At 35.6% G+C, this 26,410-nt stretch overlaps 1 protein-coding gene and 1 non-coding gene across 2 annotated transcripts in view; one reads left to right on the top strand and one right to left on the bottom strand.

Annotated features, from left to right (window-relative positions):
- The window catches only part of LOC149775038 (stalled ribosome sensor GCN1-like), a 218,870-nt gene that overhangs the window by 164,487 nt on the left and 27,973 nt on the right, over nt 1–26,410 (top strand). The window contains exons 44-46 of the mRNA XM_089943740.1: nt 13,198–13,467; nt 21,089–21,202; nt 25,786–26,016. Coding sequence (XP_089799866.1) covers nt 13,198–13,467; nt 21,089–21,202; nt 25,786–26,016 — 615 coding nt within the window. The remainder of the gene's footprint in view (nt 1–13,197; nt 13,468–21,088; nt 21,203–25,785; nt 26,017–26,410) is intronic.
- LOC149775039 (Nuclear RNase P) lies at nt 8,293–8,588 on the bottom strand. The gene has a single exon (XR_016416630.1).

Genomic DNA, 26,410 nt, shown 5'->3' with positions numbered 1-26,410 from the left:
ATACTTGTTCTAGCGTTTGGGAAAGGTGGTTCAAGGGACACAAAAATGAGCATGCTCCACTTGATTATAGCAAGACCTTTAACATCACCTCAAGTCTGAATCAGTGATTAGTTTCATGAGGGACGTTGAGATGCCCTATCCACCGCCTCATGCAGTTGATAGAACAGTACCAGAACATACTGTTTCAGTAAATGCAGTTCATTGATTTCCTCTTGGGTGATGTCAAGATGTACTCTTGGGTGATGTCAAGATGCACTCTTCGGTGATGTCAAGATGCACTCTCTATCCACCATGAAAATGCAAAGTAGCACCAGAACATACTGTATCAGTGAATACAGTGGAAACTTTGATTAGTCTCATGGATGATGTCAGGGTGACCTCATGCAGATGCAGAAACATATTGTATCCATGAATATAGTAGAAAGCACTAGCGATTCCAATCAAACTTGGGAATCACAAGGTTTTAATGTCGATGTGTCATTGAGTAGAAATGGTGCTTATTAACTGTAATCCCGCTTCAGACAAGCTTAGAACCTTCCAATGAGGCATGAGGGCTCACAAACAAATATGATCACACTCTTAAGGCATGAGGGCTTGCCATCCAACTGATCCAGTGATATGGAAAAGCTATGTATGGTTACAGTGGTGAGGAATCTGTTTTCTCGGACTTAAAAGCTGGTCATGCAGACAGACTGCATAGTTTTCCGGCCATTCTGATCATACCAGATAGCCAGACTGCAATGCATATACTATCTTTGGTAGGCCATTCCAACTGCCATCCAACCAGTCCACTTGTATGAAAGAGCTACACATTTGTACAATGGTCAGGAGTCTGTTATCTCCGTTTGGTGAGCTGGCTGACTGATCGAATGGACTGACTATTCCTTTTTGAATTCTTAGTGAACTGGCATTACTTGAAAACCATCTGGCCAAGCTGAACCAGTTGTACCAGAACGGCATTGCATAATGTGATCACTAATTACAGTATATCCAATGTAATAAATGATGCATGCTGGTGATACTTCATTATCTTTTTCACTATATACTGCCACATGGCAGACATTTTAGCGATATGACTAAAACATTGTTAAAGCTACGTTAGAAGTCCTAATCACACACTCCACTCAAGTAGTCGAGATTGCCACTAATCCAGCCAAGTCCAAAGAACCACTTCATTTAATCCTGGCTCCTTTCAGTGATATCCTGATTGATAAAGGAGGTTAAAGCTTCATTTGTGGATTTGAGGATTGCATCTGTCAGCTGAAGATCCTCCAGTTTGAGGACTTACAAGTGGAAATCCTCTGATATCAATGACAGGTGTTACATCAAAAAAGTCACAACACTCTCAGTATCATTCCCCAACAGAAACTTCTTTTTGGTTTGTTTATCTTGCAAGATAAGAAGTTAGCCCCTACCATAATCAAGGAATTCTGTTCCATCATCTCTGACTATATAGACTTGGTGGAAGAGACGATCTGGCCTACAACAACGTAGTCTTTTGGTCTTTTGGTCAAGTTCTGACATATCAAGACCCTGCTATCCGAACAGAATCTCCAGGGTTTTGACATGACAAAAAGTGTCTAAATTAGAATCACAATCTTCCTCCCTACCAAAGTAGCTATCATACATGACTTGAAGTTTATGATGATGTTAACTTCAACATGCAGAGTGAGTGAGCTAAATATGATATTTGTAGAATTGAATCATATGAAGATAATTATGATCACAACACCTGGTTCCTTCCTGAGAACAGGTTTCTGTCTTTTGTCAACTAACAATAACTATTTGTTTCATCATCTTGTCGAGAGAAGCAAAGTTACAGGACCCAGTACGTACCCTTAGATGCTACCTGAGACACACAGGCAGTATCCACATCAACTGTTAAAGAGTGTTCCCACAGCTGAGGGCAGGAATACAGGACTTAACCCCATAAGTGTTGGCCACTTGTTCAAATGGAGTTATTAAATCAGTGTATGCTGAACTCATACAGGATCAGGTACACTAATGTAGTTTTCAGTTTGTGACTTACATCAGCCTGGCCTTGAACATAATGTTTTATTTCAGGATATAGTAGACAGGTAACTGGTATGCTTTATCTGCCTTCCCTAGCATCCGTTTGCATGACATGGCTTTGCTAAGGAGAGAACTGAATCTCGTTGAGTTAGTGGCCACATTCAATTCATGAAATCACAATGTTAGACCCAGACATGAATTTGTCACTTTCACTGGGAGACTTTTGATGGTGAGACAACATTTGAGTGTGGAATCCAGCAGGGAAGTCCTTCACCAAATGTGTTAACAAACTCCATTGCTTTGTGACAAACTGACATTAGGAGAAGTTCATCATATTGTAGTGCAATCATGCTCAGCATTTCCTCCTCCTTTTACATATTCTCTTAATGTAATGTGATTAGGTAATGTATTTGATGAAGAAAGCAAATTTTTATGCAAATTTTATTTCTCTGATAATACTTAAATGATCATATTACAAATAATCCATCCCACTCTTCCCTGCAATGTGAGCATCCTTTAAGGTTTGCTCAAGTAAAAACTGGTCTAAAATATGTATAATACAGTAAAAACTGCTATGAACGAACTCTGCTGTGAGCGACCACCTGTCATTTCTGACCACAATCATAATGCATGGATCGATTTTATTATATAAACACTCTGTTATGAGCGACTACCTGCTGAACGCAACCAAAGACTGCAAAAATAACCGCATTGCAAAAATGAGGATAAACTCCACCGACCTTTATTTAATCCCTGTAAAAACGACTGCTCATACTGTTCTAAATTTTTAAAAAAATAATACAAAAATAGGCTGGCTACCGATGTCTGAATTCTTTTAGATATGCCTAAAGTGTTTATACTTTCTGTCATAAACCAGACTAAGGTATTTGTATATTATTTCCTAGTCTGGTTCCTCCGCTATTTGTATAGGAGTGAGCAACGCAGGGAGCATAAAATCAGGGAACCAGATTAATTATTCCCGCATTTGGCCTGATTCCCAGCCTTAGCATAGGAGCTGGCATCCCTATCAATGACCATATTGCGAGAACAGACAGACACCACTGACCTATATGCAATCAATTGTTATAACTACCATTTGACTAGTAATGATTGTTCTTATCATAAACAAACATAAAAGGAATTTTAAAAAAAGGATTGTTGTTGCTACTGGTGATAGATGCTACAGTCCGTAAACCAGGCTAATGTACATGTCACGAATTGCTATTGTAGTTGACTTAGTGGTCTCATATATTGTTTGTCTATAGAGTTAATCCGTATTGCCTTGGGGGAGGGTGAATAAGGTCATTGTCTATTAATCCAGCAAGAGAGAATCGTTTGTAGGATCTGATTGATAGTGTTCAAGACTTGTGATGTTTGTTGCTTTCCCCCTGATGTTAAGTGATTACATCACAATCACAAAGCTGCCGTCTATTCAAGTTGGCGTGACCGGGTTACACATATTGCTTATAGAGTTAATCCCAGTATGTCATCTTTGAATGAAGACGTTGACTTTTTTCTCTGAGTAAATGGTTCTGTTTATGGATGAGATAATTGTTTGCTTATATTTCATTAATTATTAGATATGCAATGCACATGTATAGATTTTTCATATTTTTCCCACAGTCTAGTCAAAACCATATTTGCATTTGATATTACAATTGAGCACCAATAATTTTAATACCTAGAACCTTAATAACAATGGATGAACCTAAAAAGAAACAAATTTTAAGGCTGGAGAAAATAATTATTGTAACTGAAAGAAGTGAAAAAAGCAGACCACTTGCAAAAAAGGCAGTTTAAACGTTGGTAAACAAATTTAGGTTGTTATAAAGGAAAATGAGTACACCTCTCTCTGGATAACTCGCGCACATCGGCGTCCAGAAATTTTGACCGCACTATAAGTGAGGCGCAAGTTACCAAGGGACCTATTAAAAAAAGCCAAAACCAATAAAGGAATCGATGTAAAGGCAAAAAGGGTGTGTATGGATTGGCAGGTAATAGCGTTGAATACTCAACTTATAATTGTGCTGAGATTAACCGTGAATAAATATCTCATCATAACGGTGTACGATAACGATAAATAACAGTATATTGAGGAAATCATCAAAGACATTATTCCACATGGTTTCCGTTCGCTTAACACATGTACCACTTCACATATTGTGTACTACGTCACTAATTTATGTGTTGAATTGGATCCATTCTAGTTTTATTGTTTGATCCAAATTAGACGTTTTTTTTATACAAACGATCGACACTCTTTTTGAGAAACATTGTTGATCGAATGAACGAATGAATGATAGATTTGATTGTGATAGAAGTAAAATGAAAAACAAATCACAAGGGATAGTCATTACCAACATGAATTTAATGAGTCTACAAATTTGAAACAACATAAATTTGAACATAATACTTGCCGTTTGTGCAAAAATAACACGTGATTCAATGATTACAGAAATGGCGTATCATTGCGCAGAATTTCCTGACATGGTGGTAACTTCACATTTTGAAAAAAATCAGTTAATTTTTTTGTTACTCCTTGATTTCACTGCCACCAAGAAAAATCCCGCAGATTTCTCAACTGTATGATCTTTACGTAGTCAACATTGTGTGGCTCCAGCCACCGTATAAAAATGTGAAACCATTTTCAGTTGATCAAATAAAATGAATTTTGATAACGGTTGTGACCACAAGAACTTATGCTCAGATTTGCATGCCTTTGAATTTTTTCTTTGTACCTCCCTTGCTTGATATGATACAAAAGACATATTCAAAGTGATAAAACAACACAGGCCTCTTTTAATTGATCTTTTAATGCAACAAACACTTCCCCAAGTTGTTGATCAAAAAAAAAGCCGGCATGTAATTAGGTTCTCACAGAAGTACTCACGGGTTTCGATGTGATGGTCGATTGACTCTTTTCTTGTTTTCAATGAACAGAATATGTTGCAATTATAATGTTTACACTGAAACGGAATTAAAGGACTAGAATGTAACTTTCACATAGCAAGACATTTAACTGTTGTTTATTTCATTCTCTGTTGTCACCCGTTAGCATTTACCAGAAGTTTTCATCGATCACTGTTTCACCAGACTGTTTATTTACAGTGTATTGACAACTGTTTATCATAAAAAACTTACATAATATGATATCTTATTTATAATATGCAGATTTCACAATATGGATTCTATCTTTATGGGCATTAATCACCATTTTCGATGATAAAACGAGCGATGTATCAAGGTTTAATTTACCAGTTCTTGTCGTAATTTTTTCATGTTCAGCATATTTTAAAGATATTTAAAATATATTTTCTTTGGAAAAAAATTGGGAGCCTCGCCAGACACTGCGTTTTAAGCAGGAGCGCGAGTAATCGAGGGAGTGGTGTAATTCAGAAACGATTTCATGTGCTAACATATGTGATCTTTAAATGTAAATGTGATTTCATGTTTAATGATAGAAATATGTCTTTATTACTATAAAAATTTTGTTTTTATATGAATGTATACAATAGTTTATCACTGCTCCGGTGGCCTAGTGTTTAGAGCATCTGCCTTGGATGCGGGAGGTCGAGGGTTTAAACCCTGGCTGAGTTATACAAAAGACTTACAAAAATGGTACTAACAGCTGCCTCGCTTGGCGCTCAGCATTAAGAGGTTAGTGTTAAGACTGGTCAACCTGGTATCAGGATAATGTGACTGGGTGGGACATCATGCTAAATGTCTGCAGCATGATGCCCCAGTGCTAGACATGACTATAAACTGTCACATTGCAGACATTTTAGCAATATGACTGAAAAATTATTTAAGCTACGTTAAAAATCTAAATCACCCACACACACACACACAATAGTTTAGCAAGAACTATTAATAAAGAACAGAATATAATGTAGAGTGATTGTGGTCATTTTTCTTTAAATTGTTCTGAAATGGACCTTGGAAACTGATCTTTTTGTACAAATCTGCTATGAGAGACCACCTGTCTTGAGAGACCACTTTTTGTTGGCAGAAGGGGCGGTCTCTCATAACGGGTTTTACTGTAGTAGCCATCTAGCCAGTAGAAAGGGGAGTTAATCTAAGAGTTGTTTCCCTTTGTCTATTTACTGTATAGGTGGCGGTCTACAGTTTCGTATTTTGCATAGGGTTAGAATTTTAAAGAAAAAGAATTCCCCGGCTTTCCTCACTGGTTATAATGGCTATTTAAAAAAAGACCTTGTATATCTTATGGATGATTCAAAGAACCTTTAATTCCCTTTATTTTGGTGTATGATTGATGGGTGTAATATGTGTTATAGAGTATACAGCTTGGCCTTACTCCAGATGTGTACCTTTCAAAAAAGTGCCAGCTCCACTTGGTCATTTTCACTTCCTGAACTTCAGAGTTAAAGTTTATAAAAAAGAGCTGGTAACTTTTTTTTACATTTTATATATTTGCACTTTCAGAAGCTGGTGTTGTCTAGTCTGACAAAATTAATTTTTCCTATTTTATTAGCTGCTTTGGATGGTGTACTTTAGACTAATTCAGGCTGATTTTTTGGCACAAGGGAGCAGTCATTTTAGTTAGCAGTGTGCTTAGATCATGTACAATTTCCAAAAGTATAATATCCAAATAAATATCATCCACATTTCATTAATGTGGCATAGAGGTATGCCAAAATTCTCTCCATTGTGCATGTTTTAAATGCAAACAACTTCACCTTACATACGTCACTCTCTCAAAAGTACATAGTAACTGGTGAGTGCCTGCATAAAGAGAAAGACTTTTTTCTCTTTCTTTTTGGGAGGGCTGGATTCAGAAGTAGCAGATAATGTTATCTAATGTAATGTTACCAGGTAAGTAACATTGGAGAAATATAATTTACTAAAAAATATGCTTTCTTCAATCAGTCCACCATGTAAAGAGAATAAAAATAATTATTGGGAGAGTGGTAGTGAAGTCATCAGTATCGGCATGAAGGTTTGTTATGACCATAATAAGCATGTTGTCTAGATCTCTTGTGCAGTGACAGTGACAGTGCTTAGAATTATCACACTAGATAGATGCTAAAGTGACGCTCATATACTTTTCCTTATTCATTATATGTGTTGCTTTTTGTAAATGAATTCTTGTTGCTTTTCAAAACACTTTTTCTATGGAAAAAAAAAGAAAAATGCATCAACAGTGTAATGATGGTAGTAGTAAAGCACCCAGAGTAAATTTAATTCCTTTTTAAAAGAAATGAAGAACCTTGCAACATCTCTACAATAGGCATAGCTCTCATGCATAGACCGATTTTGCTGTAAATTTGTCTGAATGGTAGATAGTTACTATGAATGTTTTAAATAGCACTAAACTTAAATGAATCATAATTTATTCAAATTGTATGTTGCCTTGTGTGAAAATACTAAAAAAACAAAGACTTCACTCTTATGCATTTGTGTGGATAAATTTAAGCATATTATAGTTTTGAAAACTTAGTTTAATATATGGTATACTTTATTACCTCAGTACAACAATCAGTCTTCATCCTTAGGTTTTTAGTGAACAGAGGTGAAACAAAATTTAAAATATTGTGCCCATACCTTTTTTCACTATCAATAAAAGATACGGACTTCATTTTTCCTATACTTTCTTCTGTAAACAAAGGAAACTTTTACTTGTGGATTTGCTGACAAAGGGTAATTACACTTGTATATTTGCTGACAGGGTAATTATTCTAATAGATTTGCTGATGAAGGGAAATGATACTTGTAAATTTGCTAACAAAGGGAAATTATTATTGCATATTTGCTGACAAAGAGAAATTATACTTGTAGATTTGCTGACAAAGGGAAAATGTATGGCATAGACTTGTCTATTTTCCAAAACAATCTGTAATAAATAAGGTCTTTTTTATATAATCAAAAAGGAACACCAAAGGCTTGAGCTTTTTGGTTGTTTTGTTTAAATAACGTTTACTTTTGGAATTAAATATTGTGGAGTTCTCTGCAACTTTACCAAACCAAATACCAAGTCCAACTGCAAACCACACAGATCCAGATCTGCTGTTGAGCCAGCAGATCTGGGTATCTGCAGTTTGTTAGGTGCAATCAGTAGATATGGAACTGCAGGCGCAATACGCTACAGCAGATCAGGATCTTTGTTGTTTGCATTTAGACTTGTAAGCGAGTACAGATGGTTTTGTACATGAAAATCAATTGCAGAAGTTGATTGTATTTTTCTGTAACTTTTCATCCACACGTTTTCTTAGTACGTAGATTTCAAATTAAACACCAGCAGCCCCCCCACAAAAAAAATGTGTGGAGGTAGAGTAGTCTGAATTGAGTTATGATGCCTTGCATCATCTTGCAAATTGAACTTGCATAGCTAGTTATGGATCATTTCAACCAAGGCACACGCAACTGGCCTCCTCCCCTGTTGGGGCAATCACAGGCCACTTGTGCAATTGACCAGGTCTATTTCTGATAATCCACTCCCCTTTTCAAGGGACCCACTGCTGGAGGGTTAGGCAACTTTAGTCTCAGACCTTCCCAGGGGCAGTTCTTTAAGGTAACAAGTACCAGTATGTGACCCCTAAAGCAAGCTTTACCACCACACTTAATAACATAGTGTTGGGAGATATTTATATAGCATGCTAACTAGAAATAATACATGTGAACTCTCAGAGATTTTCACATTGAAAAGACTCTGCCAATTGTTTATGGTGATGTACCTTTTCAGCCTCTCTTCTGTATCAATTAAACCTGTACATTTTAAAAATAGTTTTAGAATTGAAAATTTCTCTTATATTGAAAAGGAATTGAAATTCCTCACTTCTGTCAATATATAGCTGAGGGATAATACATTTTTCACAGTTACCTCCCCTTAAGAAGGAAAATCCCATTTTTGTAGTCTAATCATATTTTGAATCTGTCATGAAAACAAAATGGTATCTTAATTTTTTTAATCAAGTATCTTCTTGGAAGATTACAATACTTGATAATCTGACATATTCTGCATTTTGACGCTCTTTTTTAAAAGTTTATTTAAGATTGATACAGTGTATGTGCTTGACTACAGAAAAATGGTAATAATAATAATAATGATAATAATAATAATAATAATATGTTACAGAGAACAACTGTTTTATTCAAGGACTATTGTTAAAGGAAAACCTTTTTAGAAGATAGTATAATATTGTATATCATACAAAAAATTGGAATTGCTACTTAGTTGAACATGTCATCAGTATTATAAACTAAATTCTAGTATAATCTACTAGTAACATGTACATGTCATTAGTATTTTATACTAAATTCTGGTATAATCTACTAGTAACATATACATGTCATCAGTATTATAAACTAAATTCTAGTATAATCTACTAGTAACATATACATGTCATCAGTATTATAAACTAAATTCTAGTATAATCTACTAGTAACATGCACATGTCGTTAGTATTATAAACTAAATTCTAGTATAATCTACTAGTAACATACACATGTCATTAGTATTATAAACTAACTTCTATTATAATCTACTAGTACCATGTACATGTCATTAGTATTATAAACTAAATTCTAGTATAATCTACTAGTACCATGTACATGTCATTAGTATTATAAACTAAATTCTGGTATAATCTACTAGTACCATGTACATGTCATTAGTATTATAAACTAAATTCTAGTATAATCTACTAGTAACATGTACATGTCATTAGTATTATAAACTAAATTCTAGTATAATCTACTAGTAACATGTACATGTCATTAGTGTTATAAACTAAATTCTAGTATAATCTACTAGTAACATGTACATGTCATTAGTATTATAAACTAAATTCTAGTATAATCTACTAGTAACATGTACATGTCATTAGTGTTATAAACTAAATTCTAGTATAATCTACTAGTAACATGTACATGTCATTAGTATTATAAACTAAATTCTAGTATAATCTACTGGTAACATGTACATGTCGTTAGTATTATAAACTAACTTCTATTATAATCTACTAGTACCATGTACATGTCATTAGTATTATAAATTAAATTCTAGTATAATCTACTAGTAACATGTACATGCTCATGATATCTCTTCTTGTTTTGAGTATTCTGTTGAATCTTAATAAAGTTTTTGTTATGTACAATTATGCAAAATTTGTAAAGATAAAATGCAGAAAAGAAAAAGAAAAAATTTCTGTATAGTATATCATTTTCAGAAGAGTGTAAAGCATTCACATTGTCATTTTCTTATACTGGTAACCACTGACTTGCATGAATTTTGCATTTATAGGATTTCATATTAATTTTTTACTTCATTGTTTTAGTGAAGCAAAAATTAATTAAATTATTTGTCTAAAACAAATAGGATTTGTAAAAGGCTTAAATGAATGATATTAAACTTAATTGATTGGCATATTTTTCAATGAAAATTAAAGGCCACGAAACAAAAAATTTTGAATTACATGCCTTCAGGTTTGGTAACCATTCCTGGGAATACAACTCTCTCAAGTCAGAGGTTAGTGTCCTGTGGTAGTCCTATGTAATTTTCCATTAGCTCATTTCTTTTTAAGTAAGGTATAATCAGCATCATGGCATGCTTTTAGTCCCAAATTTGAGCTTGTGCTCTTGATTACATTTCCGTTTGAACCTATATTTTTAAATTACCTTGATCTTTTTTTACATGTTGATTCCTTTATGTGCTAACCAGTGGGTTCTTTTAGTTACACTGCTCCGGTGGCATGGTGGTTAGAGCATCCACCTCGGATGCAGGAGGTCATGGGTTTGATCCCCGACCAAGTCATACCAAAGACTTATCAAAATGGTACTAACAGCTGTCTCACTCACTTGGTGCTCAGCATTAAGAGGTTAGTGTTAGGACTGGTCAGCCTGGTGTCAGGATAGTGTGACTGGGTGGGGGGACATCATGCTACCTGTATGTTGCATGATGCCCCAGTGCTAGACATCACTATAAACTGCCACACTGTACACATCATAGCAATATGACTGAATTTTTTTAAAGCTATGTTAAAAATCCAAGTCACACACACACACTCTTTTAGTTAAATACTAATCCACTTTAAGTTACTGCCTTTCTAGAATGCTCTGCTATAATTTTAAAGTTATGCACTATGTGTGTTGTTTGATAGTATCCAGGCATTATTCTTTTTTGGTATATCTTGCAAATCTTGTTTGATTTAATGTCTTTGTTGTTTTTCATGTTATGTCAGTAAAAAGCCCATTATAGCTTATGTTGAATTATTGTTTTAAATCATGCTGGTTATAAGGAAATGCTATTTTAACTTATTCAAATACACCTCACCCTCAGTAACTCGCACACAGCGGGGTCCAAAAACATAGAACATACTAGTGAGGGCACAAGTTATCGAGGGACCTCCATAACAATATGAAATGATACCATCCTCGCTGGATGTAGAGAAAACAGCTGGGTTGTGGTAGGGGGAGAGCAAAATAGTTTTTTAAAAGACTTAACACTCATTTTAAAATTGCATTGTGAATAATTGTAAATAAAGTGCTTTTTCTAACAAAGTGATTCATTTTATTTAAAAATGATCTTTATTTTCAAGATGACCAACCACTGAGAGATCGTTATTATTCCAACTGGTTTTTAACAACCATCACATGTATGCAAAAACATTGTATATTTTACTGCTTTATGTTGTTTTTGAGTAGTCTGGTTCCCTGATCTTTATATTCCCTGTGTTGCTCTCTACTCCTATGGAATGCAACTCAAGAAGCATACTGAGCAGAGAACCAGATTAGTTGCTGATTCAAATTCACAATCAAACAAGATTACATTTATTTAAAAAAGAAACCAAACATTTAGTTAATGAGATACCCATCATCGTCCAAAGTAAATTTTTGTATTGTTCTATAATAAAATATTGATCCCTTTGAATTTGTTGCAAGTAATAGTGAGGATATCTCTGAGTGCCAATTCAGGAATTACAAAATAGCTACAAACTGTGAATCTATATAAAATAATAAAACTCATCTGTGAAACAGAATTTTACATCATCAGGTATTCATTTTGCTTGGTTGTCTTGCTATCGATCACATTTTGCTAATTCAAGGTGGTTTAATTATATTACTTTCGCCCCTTCCAAAACAATTGTAACAGTGTCCAATTGATCACTCGATATCAGTTGACCTGATGCTATAAACAGGTTGGATTTTCATGCCTTGTAACTATTCTATTACTCTACCCCCTTTATTTGACACAAAAGATGCAATTAACATGGTAATACAAGGAGGTCAGCTTTTAATTCAGTGTAACAATACAACAGATACTTAGCAAATTAAGGATCAAAACAATGTTTGCACTTAATTAGGTTCTCACAGAAACGCTTATGGACATAGCTGTTATGGTAGATTGACATTTCACATCTGGATACAACAGATCAAGTTCTATTTATGATCATTACACTTAAACCGAACTGAAAGAATGCTTTTCACTTGATAAAAAATGTGAAAGTGCATCCTCAGTTAGGCATTAGTGACAATTTTATTGATCAAAATTTCATTGCATACTATTATTTATGGTGTACCAAGAATGTTGTTTGGAAAGAAATCTTCACAAAATAAATGATTTCTTTTCGACTGTAAAACAAGCGATTTATTAAGGCTTCAGTTACCAGTTTTGACTGCAGTTTTCTTCATGTTTAGTAAATATGGGTTAGATTTTTTTGTACTTTCTGGTGGAAAAAAAATGGGATCCACAACTGACCCCACAATATAAGCAGGTTCACAGGTTATATGGGTAGGAGTTATCGAGTGAGTGGTGTACTATTTATTGAATGGGAGAAACTCTGCATTAATACTTCTCTTGCTCTAATATAGCACTCATTTCCTTTTTTTGAAGATAATGATGTTGCATTTTAGATTCCTATAAAGATACCTTTTTCTACATTATGAAATAAGTTAAACACATTTGTCAAGTCTTCCTACTACTTCTTCATCATAGAGAATGCTTTCTTTTCCATTTAATACTATAAAGCAGGTTTGTGAGCAATGTTTGCTTTTTTCCCTCTCTTTCTGACATTTAGCCTCCTAATAGTTCACTCCTTCTTCTTGAAGGTACTTGTGTATACCTAGAAAAGACTTTTGAAATTGTTGCTTGACATTATCAAATTGCCTGGAATGAATGAAAATATTCTTATTTTTATGCAAAATTTTCACAATTATTTCTTGTTACAGGAACTGGAATATTGTAAGACGGTAGTTCTCTCAGTTGATGATGACTTTGGGGTGCGTACCATCATGGAGGAACTTTTATCAGCATCCAGTACACCAATGCCTGACCTCTGTAGAGCAGCTGTATCAATTTTACAATCATTCTGTGAAAATACAAAGGCAAACTATGCAGACTACTTGCCTCAGATATTCCGAGGACTGATTGCTTTGTTCACCAGGAGTGAAACAGAAGTTCTGGATGCCAGTTGGGAGTGTTTGTCAGCTGTCACAAAGGTTTGTCTTGTTGTCATGTCATACATTTTATTGAAATTTTTCTTTCATTTGTTCTTTGTAAAATGCATTAAATTACTTTTGGGGCAAGCTTTGTGTTTCAGTTTTTGCTCCACTTTTTAGCTCTCAAGTGAATTATTTTCAGTGTTAATGAAAGGCATTTGCTGAAATGCCAGTATTTCTAATCTCATTAGAGTTTCTCATTTTTTTACTCAGCTTGCCATAAGGCCATATGGGCTTACATTATAGTTCTACATCTGTCATGCATCGTCCATACATTAATAAATGCTAATTAATACTCTGCAGTCCATATCTCAGGTCCAGTTTTGATCAACTTTGAACAGGGGCTTGTATCATCAATCTGTTTGACTGATCTCTTTGGTGTTTACCACTCTTGAGGTCTTATTTCTGGTCCAGTTTTGATCAAACCTGGAATATTCACTTATATCCTAAGATCACAGTAATGAGGGAGATCATTGCTTAGTAATGAAGACATCTGATATTTGATTGTCTGAACTTGAAACCAATCTGGAAGCCATACTTCTAACTAGATGATCAGACTTGAAATGTCTGCACTTTTGCCATCAAGATCTTGGATGAGTTCAGATATACGCATATTAATGAGGTGATTTCTTGGTTGATTGGCTTAGCTTATTACCACTCTCAATTTTGATCAGACATGGAATATGTGATTATATCAACGAGATCTTGGCAGAATTTGTGAGGCCCGTTCATATGGATTTATTGGCTGAGCTTGTTACCAATCAGGAGGCTGTAATTTTGTGATTTGATTTTTGTCTAATGTGGAATATATGCAGATATCATTATATTGACTATATGATGGAAATACTATCTATAGATTGACTATACCTCCCTGTTTGTTTGTACCCTCCTACTGATTTCAATAAGGGAAATCATTTATGTGATAAAAAGTGCACAGGACTTAGTCAATTCTATCACTGATTTTTAATTTCTAACCTGACTGTGACCAGAATGGCCCTAACACTAGCATCCTTTGCACTTTTCATGCTTAATGGACTTTCCTTACTAATGCCATATTGCGTACACTATGGGCGAGTCTCTTTTCCTCAGACAACTTTGTGACATTGTCCATCCTGTTTGGTAACTGCTGAATAATTCAGTTAATTACCATAATGTTGAGAGTTTGGAGTTATATGTCTTTGCAAACATGAACAGTGAAATTACTTCGCTTGTTAAATCCACATGAAAGCAAATTTATAGTTGTCATTCATTTCCTTTGCTTGATTTGACTTTGTAAATATCGGAAGCAGATGATGTATTTTCCTTCTCTGTACATACATGTGTAGTTGTTGTGCATACACCCCTTTGCTGAAAATGGACTTTCCAGGAACTGGAAATGACTGGCAAGCATGGTTGTCTTTTACACTGAAAACTTTCGTTTGGAGTGAAACATGCAGACAATAACAGTGTTATGGTCCCTCTGAGCATAATCAGGTTTGAAATTATAAATCAGTAAATAAACTAACTTTTGTGCATCTTTTATCTCATTTATGCTTTTTGGTTTTTTTAAATGGGGGGGGGTACAAACAAATGGGGAAGTATATTCAGACCATAATTACATTATTTTACTGTCTGGTGTTTTTTAAAAAAAAACATAAAATATGGATTTTCATTTTCATATTTTAATCCCAGATTAAAAAAGGGTATACATTATAACACTCACTTATATTCAACTTTCATATTTAGTAACCTACCTTGGCCAGATTTGACCCCCTTTTTTCAATTTTAAATGTGGACAGTGTGAAGACTGACTATCTTAGATGCAACCCTGCTTTGACCACATGAAGTCATGGATGTCTCTTCCTAGTTCCATGGTATGCCAGATTGGGCAGACTGTATACCTTTTCCATTCCCTGTGGTTTTATCCAGCAAGATGGAGATGAGCTATCAGTCTCATTCAAGATCATTGAGAAGTGATTGTTGATTCAATTCTCAAAAGAGTTTGGATCAAAGGGTCAGCCCCATTGTCCAATAGGGGGTTGTCATGGGATGATGAAGACTCCAGCATAAGCTCTCCTTCTTCAGAGAAGGAGACCTGATGGAATAGTATTGTCTCACCTCTAGAGTGAGGCCAGGACTATGATGCCGGTTCAGTTCTGGTTGACTCAGATGAACTTCCTGAAGAACTTGGCTGCAGCAGGACCTTTCCTTCTTTTAGAATCCCCCCATCCCACTCATTAGGGCAGATGATGGATGAGGACAGCTGTATTTTTTATAAGGTTGTAAAGCTCTTTCCTCCTTGTGTCCAAAGCCTTTGGGAGCTAAAGACAATAGAATTCTTTCCAGTTTGTATAGATTTCCTGGATCCCATTCTTGTTCAGACCTTTTGTTACTTTCTCACTCAGATGATTCAAGAACATACTGTGATTTTTTTGGGGGGGGGTCAAGAGGTTACCAGATAGCAGATGGGGAGATCTGTCACCTCTTCTTTGCTTTGACTACTGGTTTCCACGACTAGTTATCAGGTTTGTTTCCTTAAGCATCCCACTCCCTCATTTGCCTAGTTGTTTCCCCAGTGGAGATAAAAGCTGAGACCTGGGCTCATCCCCAATTTAGGCCTTTGAGCTAAAGGCCAGTATACTGGTTACATGAGCCACACAAGGCAGTCTCTTTATGGCTGCCTTTATCATGTTGATGGATCAATCTTTTGTATCCAGCAGTCTCATATAGGCCAAGGCTTTAAGCTTTTTTTTTTGGCTTCCTATAAAGGGAATCAACTCCTACATCTTAAAGTTTCCTCTGATATTTTAGTGGCCACAATGTGCTAGGCAGAGTGCTCTCATTTTCAATTGCACACCAAGAAGGATCTTTCTTCATGAGAGTTTAAGATGATGAGGTTAGGACTATTGCTGCATCTTGACCTACTTTAATCCTTTTTAGGTGAGGTCATGAGGGCTGTTTGCATAATTAAAATTCATTTTACCCCTCTTATAACTGAAAAATAGTATGTAGATCCTGAAAAGAGCATATAGCAGTCTTTAAATTTGAATGTACAAAAACATTTTTCTTGTCCTGTGTGCATAGATACAATTCATCTTTAAGAATTTATCTTAGTGATCAAATCTTTGAAACTATTTATTTTGTTTCAGCGATATCAGACCAATACTAACACATTTCTCTTTTCCATAAGTGAACTTTACACTAGAAATAAACTTTTTCTCCTGTTTAAAATATTTATTCCTATGAATTTCAACACCATAAGCTGGCTATTTTCTTCAAATCGCATAATTTTTCCATTAAGGTGATGCAATCTACCCACCCACACCACAACCACCACCACCAGCACAACCATCAATGGATTTGGACCCCAAAACATATTTTCTGATCATAATACATTAGGAGTACATTCACTTCCTTGCCTGTTCAGCTCCTACTCCTGGAGCTTAATTGTCAGCAAGAAAAGTACTAAAAGCAGTCAGTCCATATCCTTTGGGATTCAGAGACCTCAACAACAACAACAAAAATGTCAATGTATGCCTATTCACCATTTGTGCTATTTGGGTAGTTTTCTCATACAATGAATTACACACCAGCTGTAATTCTATATTTCATTTTATCTTCTTTGTAGAAGAATATTTGCCTTTCTTTTGTCATAGTTCATCAGTTGGCACCATTGATTTCACCAGTGCTTGTTGTTGTTCAGTTCTTTTTATTACAGGTTTCAATAATGGACAAGGTTAAGTACATCACTAGCTAGGGCTGATGTTGATCACCCGCTATGTATTGTATGCATGTAATTCAGGTCATAAATGGTGTATGCTCACACTGGACAGAGAAGGTATGGGCAACCATTATTACAACCTACTTCAAAGCAGTGAGAGAGTGAGGAATGCAAGATCAAGGATAGGATGTGGATGGTAATGCAGACTCTATTAACATTTCTTTCTCCCTTGCTTCTGGCAGTACAGTGGGTCATTACTGACATGGTATCTTCAGGGTTCCCACGCTACCGGGAAAATCGGGAAGAAGTCGGGAGAAATGATAATTTTCTTCCCGATTGTGAAAAGTCCTTGAATTTTGTAAAAATCAGTGAAAGTTGAGAAAAACCCTGGAATTTTCCACCACCACTTGACACTTGAAACAATCACATAATTGAGTTATAACTAAAATGATTGTGAGTTAAATTTATCGAGTTCTAACCAGAATCTTTGGAGAGTGCAGTATGGATCTTGGTTTATAACACAGATAGCATAGATGCACCCAGCCATTACAGCTCCAGTACTGGCTTTGATGCAGACATCACTTATATCAAGTACATCATTCTCTAATTGGGTACTGCTGTTGTTTTTTCCATTATCCGTGGTTTCACGACACATGTAGTGTACAGGCAGCTGACAATTACAGTGCCATCATGAGCTCTGGTTCAAACACCAGTGATATAAAGTTCTCGGCACTATTCCAGCTTTTTCCATTACAGTTTGCCTAATTCTGGCTTCAAGACACTGATAGTGCACACCACCTGACCATGACAGTTCCAGCTCGACATTGACCCAAATGCCAAGCATATTATGCAGTGATCAATCTACAATTTCATCCCAAAGAGTCCCAGGACTTGCATATATTCAAATAATGAGTCCTGCTCAAATGTAATGAGTACAATGATTCTGCTAATAAATAGCAAACACACTGAAATACATTGATTTTCTTTATTTATAATACAGAATTATTACAACTAGGTCATTATTAACTACAAAATCAATCCTTCACTTTACTTTAGTTCATAAATTCGCCAGTCTTTCTTAGATCTCTGGGACTGTAATACTGACTTGTAATCAGATGGCACAGTACATAGTTTTACAGCCATCAGTTTGTGCTGAGTCTCAATAGTCAGCCTGTTTCTAGCTTTAACCAGGATTCTGTTCTGGGCAGAAAACCCATGCTCGCATCCAGCAGTATGTACTACTGAAGTTAGTGCAAGTGCTGCTAACTTGAGCAAGTTTGGAAAATCCTCTCTGTGGTGGCGGTCAATTAAATGCCATAGTTTACACATCACATCTTGAGGGTACTTCTCAGCCAGAACTACTTTCTTAAGGAAAGTCCACTCTATTTTTGCCTTAACAGAGTCAATAACAGGTTCTGATGTTTTTTTCTCAATACTTTTGCTACTTTCCCATTGTACAGTTTTTGCTTCTCCATAATATGTACACAGTCTGTCAATCTCTTCATCTCTGTATGTATCCACTTCTGTTTTTGACATCATGCAGATTGGTCGCATAGCAAGAATACCAAAGTTTGTAAGTAGGTCATCTGCTTAGGGTCAATTTTCATCATCTTCTTTGGCGTCATTTTAACCGGAAACATGAGGGGAACTGATGACATCCCATAATAGTATACTGTTAAGGAGTGAGTACACAATGACCGGTGCAGAGATAATATTTGCCTAGTGAAAAGAAAGTCCTGTTAAACAAAAGTCACAGTAAGCACATTGTTGTTTCTTTAAAATTTCTGGCATCCAAAGGAATGCACATATAAACAATTAATGAGTCCCAGCCATTTTTTGTGCGTGCTGACTGCGGTACGCAGGGGTAGATTAATCACTGATATTATGCATATCTGGCACCATTTTCGATGAACTGCCTTATGCTAACTGTACCAGATCCATGGAAGTGTAGCTGACTAGTACAAGACAGTTATGTCACTTGTCTTGGCTATGTCTTGACCCAGTTAATGTTGTGATACTAGTCACAGACTGTCCAGACACAGTGAATGCATGGAGGTAAATCAAAATGTTTCGATTCCCAGCATTTATTCACTGTCCTAAACAACCTTTTTCACCAAGATAGACATTGCAACCTTCTCAACAGGCACTCCTGTCACTGTTACGAATATTCAAGATTGCAGTTGCCATCTTCCTTTTGTGGTCTGGGAATATTTACAGAAGTCTTAGCCTTTTTTGAACATTGATTGATGGGGTTTTCTACCTTGACTTCCTCCATTTTCTAAACTTCCTAAGGCCTCATTCGAGCTCCTGCATTTGTTTGTCTTAGAAATCCAGAGCAAGAAAGACCAGCCTTTACTTGAGCGTCTACCACAGTCTGGCCAAGTTACAGAATACTAAATTGCTTTAAGACCCAAGTGTAAAATAATGTCCTTTCATATGCACTGGCAACAGCCAGAAATTTTTAACACAGCTTGTTACAAGGCACAATTGCTGACATTTTCCCTGGTCACAGCTGTCAAAATAAACATTTTGAGCCTTGGAATTTTCTGTGCATATTGATTGGAAGGCTTTCCTTGACATGCAACAACACTTTCAAAATGTCATAGCAATATGACCCACATGCGAAATTTTAAGTGATCAGAAAATAACACAGCTTAAACAGTGTCGTTGAGAACTCTCTTGAAATTCATGCACAAGAGTCCATCTCTTGTAAAGCCAGGGCAATTCAACATACACTTACTTAATGTCATGGCTTTTCCTGTCAATCTTCACTCCATGTCACATAGCCGTATTTAGATTGCACCAGGTAACCATAGAGGCAGACCTAATGGGCCCAGTTTCTTGTCCTCACTTTTTAGAAGTGATCATAGAAAGGTATACAAAATGGGGTACACCCCTTACAGTCTCTTTCTCTCGTTCACATCAGCAATAATGCCATGATTACACTCCATTTGTAACAGTGGGAGGAATTCAGCTTTGTCGCTGAATGGTAGACACTGCTTTGCTGACCCCTGGCAGATATAGGTTGCTTTGAAGGGGAAATAGACCATATTCAGTGCCTTTTATAAACAATACACATTATTATATATGTCCTAAGAAACTCTGGATGTCTTGCAGCAAGAAGCAATACTTCCTTTGCAAAAAGCAGTGATTGTTCAAATGTAAATTCATTGAAATTTTACTTTACACTGTTCCTGGTGCGAAAGGCCAGGCATAGATCTTAGTACTCTCAACCTTTTCATTTCGGCACCATGATTTTTAAATGGAGACCGAGACTGGTTCTCATTGCAGTTCAGAGAGGGCTTTGACATTCAGGTATACAGTATACCAGTTTAGGGCATTTGCCTTTCGTGTATCATCGAGCTGCTTGGATGACATTGGATGATGTTCTGCAAAAGCACTTGGTATTGTATTCTAAATCAAAAGATAAAATTCCTTGTTTCTTATATGCTCTGCCCACCTGGAAAGACAGAAGACTTTTTTCTGTCTATTTATTTCATAGACAAAGGGAATAAACTTTTACAGATTAAATCCCCTTCTACATGCAAGGCAGCAACTGGTATATCTGGTTTAAGCCAGTTTTTCTTTTGCTGCTGTATTGCTAAGACTGTCCTTCAGACACTCCAGTTAAATTTTATAAATTTATAACCCCTATTTAATCATCACATTTCTTTGTCAGTAGTACAGTATAAACCATATTGGTGTTGGTACTTAAATTCTTGGGTTGTGAAAGAGGGGAGAGGAAGGGGTCCCATCATTGCACACAAGGATTCTTGTTTGTTGGGTTTTCAAATTTGGAGTTTATAGCAATGATGAATGAAAGAGAAATTGGTGACTTATTAAGAAATGTTATATTCCTATTATTACACTTACAATTTATGGCACTGAAAATATTCTACAGATTTTTTTCACATTTTGTAGAAAATAGAGCCAACAGAAATGTTCCAGCACATTGCCAATATTCGACAAGCAGTCAAATTTGCTCTTGCCGACTTTAAAGGAAAAGAATTGCCTGGATTTAGCATTCCAAAGAAGGTAATTGATTCTATTCCAATTAACAACTCAGGCTTGAGCTTGGTTTTATATGAACAGGAGAATATTGTAAAATATTTTCATAACTTTGTCAAGATTAAACATGCGAGCTTTGTTTCAACTTCTGTATTGTCACAAATAGTATGGAAGTAAAGTTGTAGTCTTGTCTGTCTTTTGGTCTGCTAGGCCATAAAATATTTTTTTATGTGTGTACTACTTTTTTGCGTTGATTGGTTTATGCAGAAATTTGGACACTGTCTTCGAGACCTAGAGATCACAATGTCATGTTCTGTACTCCCCCACTATAATGCTGTTCATGTAATGTACAGTAGTTCCTCACTGTCAGACCAATAGTTATTTTACAGTCAGGTGGGAGAATAATACAAAATATAGTACTAAATATTTTTAGATGCACCGATTGGCTAGTAAATAGATTTAATTTTAGTCCATTCATCAACTTCAATTTTGTACTATTGATGACAATAAAATATTTACTTTTATTTTGGTATTCAGTATGTAATTTGCAGCTGACAAAATGGCATATTTACTCCTGGTGCAAGACTATGTTGTAAGGTACAAGCCAGGGAGTCCCTCTTTTTAGTAACACAGGGTTGAAAACACCTGTTTTTCAAAAGGTTTAACAAATTCCATTACTCTAATGAATGAAAGCAGGTTTGACATGTATGCCAGTCTGATGAAGAAATGAATTAAATTTATTAATAAATTATTTTTTGTATTTCAGTATATTAACATTCAAGTTCTATATGAAATGAATTAGTAACCTGATCCATCTAATGATATTACTGGACCCCTTACTATATTGCCATTTGTGTAATGTACACTACTCATTCACTATAATAATGTTCTTGTAATGGACACTACCCCTCACTATAATACTGTTCTTGTAGTGTACAGTATCCCTTCACAATAATACTGTTCTTGTAATGTACACTATCCCCTCACTATAATACTGCTCTTGTAATGTACACTACCCCTCACTATAATACTGCTCTTGTAATGTACACTACCCCCTCACTATAATAGTTCTTTTAGTGTACACTACTCCCTCACTATAATACTGTTCTTGTAATGTACACTACCCCTTCACTATAATACTGTTCTTGTAATGTACACTACTCCCTCACTATAATACTGTTCTTGTAATGTACACTACCCCCCACTATAATACTGTTCTTGTAGTGTACACTACCCCCTCACTATAATACTGTGCTTGTAATGTATGCTACCCCTTCACTATAATACTGTTCTTGTAATGTACACTACTCCCTCACTATAATACTGTTCTTGTAATGTACACTACCCCCTCACTATAATACTGTTCTTGTAATGTACACTACCCCTCACTATAATACTGTTCTTGTAATGTACAGTACTCCTTCACTATGACAATATTCATATCATGTACAGTACTCTTCCCTCATCATAATACTTACGGAAGCCATAAAAGTGATCCACCTTACAGATGAGGTCACATTATTCTGGGTAGTTTATAAATATTTCTAATAAATTATGAATTAGGATGCATGACTGTACATGTTTTATATATTGTCTTCCCATATGTTGTTTCTTCCTTCTCAATCCATCCTACCTAGGTTTCCACATAATAATACCCAAATTATGATTTCAACCAGATTTGGTATGAAGCTTGGTTAAATCTGATTGTCAGACTTCTGCATCATCATTTTGCAGATAACCAAACCTACCAAGATTTGTTTCCAGAGAATAACTCCCTTAGTTACAATTAGGTTTAACCGAATTCGATACACAGCTTGATATTAATGAGACTTAGGCGTTCTGTGTTCTGGTTAAGTGGAGTTATAGCTCCTGATTGTTAGAACCACCTTTGTTCATTGCTATATAGTAACTCCCATAATTTTGAACCAATGATACAAATTTGCCATCAGTTATGGCCACTGTTAAATAATGAAACATAAATTAGGACATATATACTAATGTGTATTGTTTATAAAAGTATCCTGAAATAAAGGGCATTTAAGCTTTTAAAATTAACACCAATCTGCCTGAAGGAGGGTCATTGTTACTGGAAATAGAAAAATATATATTTAAAAAAATTTAATGTATAAGAAAAGAATTTGACCAGCAAAAAAGAGCCTCGTATAAGACATTTAAATACTCTAGTAATCTGTTTTCATAACATATACAATCAACACCATTAGAAACCATTTTTACAGAAAGCATCCTGCTGACCCAGATTTTTGTGAGCCATTTGTGTGATCTCATGTGGGCCTCTTATTGATATCAGTCAAATTTGGTAAGCAGCTTGATTTTCTTGAGACCTTCGCAGAGTTCCATTGTCTTTATTTAGTGGCGTTATAACCCTTTGTTTTCAAACTCACCAACTTTTGTTTATGCATAGTAAATCTGTTGCTTATAATTGGATTTAAAATCAGATTTGATATCAATGAGAGCACACAGCTGTATTCATTTATCATCATTCTACATTATCATTTATTAGAGTTTTAGGACCTGTTTAATGGACCCACCTACTTTCATTTCTGCACAACTTCTTTATTTATGATTAGATTTCATCCAAATTTAGTTGACAGCATGATATCAGTAGGACCCTTGCTGAGTTTGATTGTCAGCTTACTGCATCATTATTTAGCAGTTATAAACTTTTTGTTGACAGACCCATTTACTTTCATCTCAATAATTCACTTTCATTGGATTTCCACCAAAATATGGTATGCAGCTTGATAATGATGAGACCATGGCTGTGTTCAGTTTAGTGTTTAATATAATTCAGCAGAGCTACAGCCCCTGATTATCCAACCCACCCACTTTTCTGCACATCAGCTCACTAAATTTTAAATAAAATTTAACAGACAGGTTAATATTAAGTGGAGTTATGGCCCCAGATCATCAGTCTTTCCTTTCTGTTCATTAGCTTGCTTAATTTCTATTGGACTTCAACCAGATTTGGTATGCGGCTTTATGTTGATGACACCTTGACTTAGTCTGACTTACTGCTGCACTGGTCAAAGACCAGCAGAGCTTACAGGATAGCTTGTTGACTGTTAGCCAATCATCTATTATCACAGGTTCATTACCAATATAAACATACACTTACCCCTTGAGTTAGTTGACCCAGTGTCAAAATGATGTCCTTATCTGCATGTGGTTTTCATTCAAAAGACTTCTTAAGATGTCTACTTGGTCCTGTATGAAATATTGCTGATCTGCTCTCAAATATTTCCCCAGTATTGCGCAGCTTAAAACTCTTGTTATCGCAGGTAGTTATGGATTGATGGTCCTATCAGCATGGTGTTTTCATTAAAGACTTATGTGGTTTAGTTGGTCCTGAATAAAAATGGTGCTGATCTGATGTCCAATATGGTCACCACATCAGCCATCTTTTAAATCTTAGTATTTCTACTTCTTAAAGGAAAGTCTTTTGTGAGGTTTTCACCGGAGGACTTCTTATGATGTTTATTTGGTCCTGAATAAAATGATGATTTGATCTGACGTCTGCCATGGCCAACATTCTGGCCATCTTGAAAATCTTGTTATCACTAAGCCTGCATGCATTGCCGTATTGAAATGGAGCTTTCACCAAAAGAATTCTTATGATGTCTAGCTTGTCCTCAATGAAAAATGTCCACAGCCTTACCTCCAATATGACCACTATGGCCATCTTGAAAATCTTGGTATTGCTCAAGAATATCAGAGATGGTTTCAATACTCAACAATTAACACAAAGAAACAGTCTAACTTTAATTCCTGGAAATTCTTTTTGGCCAGTAGAGCATTGAGGATATTTTGTTATGTTTCATAATTTAGCAGATGTGAGGCCCATGATTGTTGAACCTTGTCACATTTGTTTTCTGACAAAAAGTCCTTTAATTATTAGAGTTTGAAAAAAGATTTATATGCAGCTCGATATTGATACGACTTAAGTTGAGTTAAGGCCCCTGAATATCGGACCTAAAGTTTTGTCTGCAGCTTATATTGATGAAACCTCACCCGAGTTCAAATGTCAGGGCTTTACATCATTGGTAGTCTTACAGAATCAATCTTAATGCATTTACTACATCATCATTGTCACCTAGCCCATTCCTCAAGCTACACTCCCATATACTTCCATTGAAAACTATAGGACATCAGTTCTTAGAATTTGCTTGGATTCTTTGTTTCAAATGCAAGGGATGTTAACCTCTTATTTAGTATTGCTGTCCAGCAACATATAACAAACTGTTTAATTTGTCTGATTGCAAGTGGACGACATTTACGAGCAACATGATAAGTATCATTTTTTGTTTTTAACCTAGATATAATGCAACTCTCCCCCAAATGGTAATGGATGGCAATGCCAGATTGCCAGTCTCTGTTGTTTAATGTTGCCCATTTAGTGAATTTTAACAAGTGATCATCACAAATAATATTACTTTAGAAAGGTTTAATCTGACTGATTGCAGAAACTCAACCTTAAAACATATCACAGAGTTTTGTGACCCCTAGACCAAATCTCAAGTCCAAAGCACAACCTACCATGCAACCCCTTTTTTAGATTGAAAAATATTTTTCAAATTTTTTTTTCATTTCAGGGCATAGCACCAGTTTTGCCAATTTTCCGTGAGGGAATTTTGAATGGAAGTCTTGAAATTAAGGAGCAGGCAGCCATCGGACTTGGAGAGATTATAAATGTTACCAGTGCTGAAGCCCTGAAACCATCAGTTGTGAATATTACAGGTCCCCTGATAAGAATTCTGGGAGAGAGATTTGTATGGAATGTGAAAACTGCAATTCTTGAGACACTGACTCTTCTACTAGCAAAGGTGAGGAATTAGTAAGGAATTACAATGAAACTGCTGCCAAATAATAGTAATACAGTAAAGCCTGTCTTGAAAGACCACTCCTATGTGAGACCACCTGTCTTGAGAGACCATATTCTCAGTGCACAAATTTATTTATTATATAGTATTATGACCTGTTATAAGAGAACACCTGTCTTGAAAACCCATAATTTTTTGGCAAAATGGGTGGTCTTTAAGACAGGTTCTACTGTATTAATATTGTAGTGGTGATGGTATTAGTATGACCAACTACTACGTATGCTATCATGACTAATACTACCACTTCTCCATCTCATCCCTTATGTAAGCTTCTCGTCCCTTTAACATTACTTTCCTTTACCATTGTAGTTGCTAGAATGTGCATGTCACTGTTAAC

The sequence above is a fragment of the Sinohyriopsis cumingii genome, chromosome 19 (assembly GCF_028554795.1).
Source record: "Sinohyriopsis cumingii isolate HCF-2022 chromosome 19, ASM2855479v2, whole genome shotgun sequence".
NCBI classification, from domain to species: Eukaryota; Metazoa; Mollusca; class Bivalvia; order Unionida; family Unionidae; genus Sinohyriopsis; species Sinohyriopsis cumingii.
The sequence above is the reverse complement of the archived record's forward strand: the minus strand, read 5'-3'. Positions and strand labels throughout refer to the sequence as shown.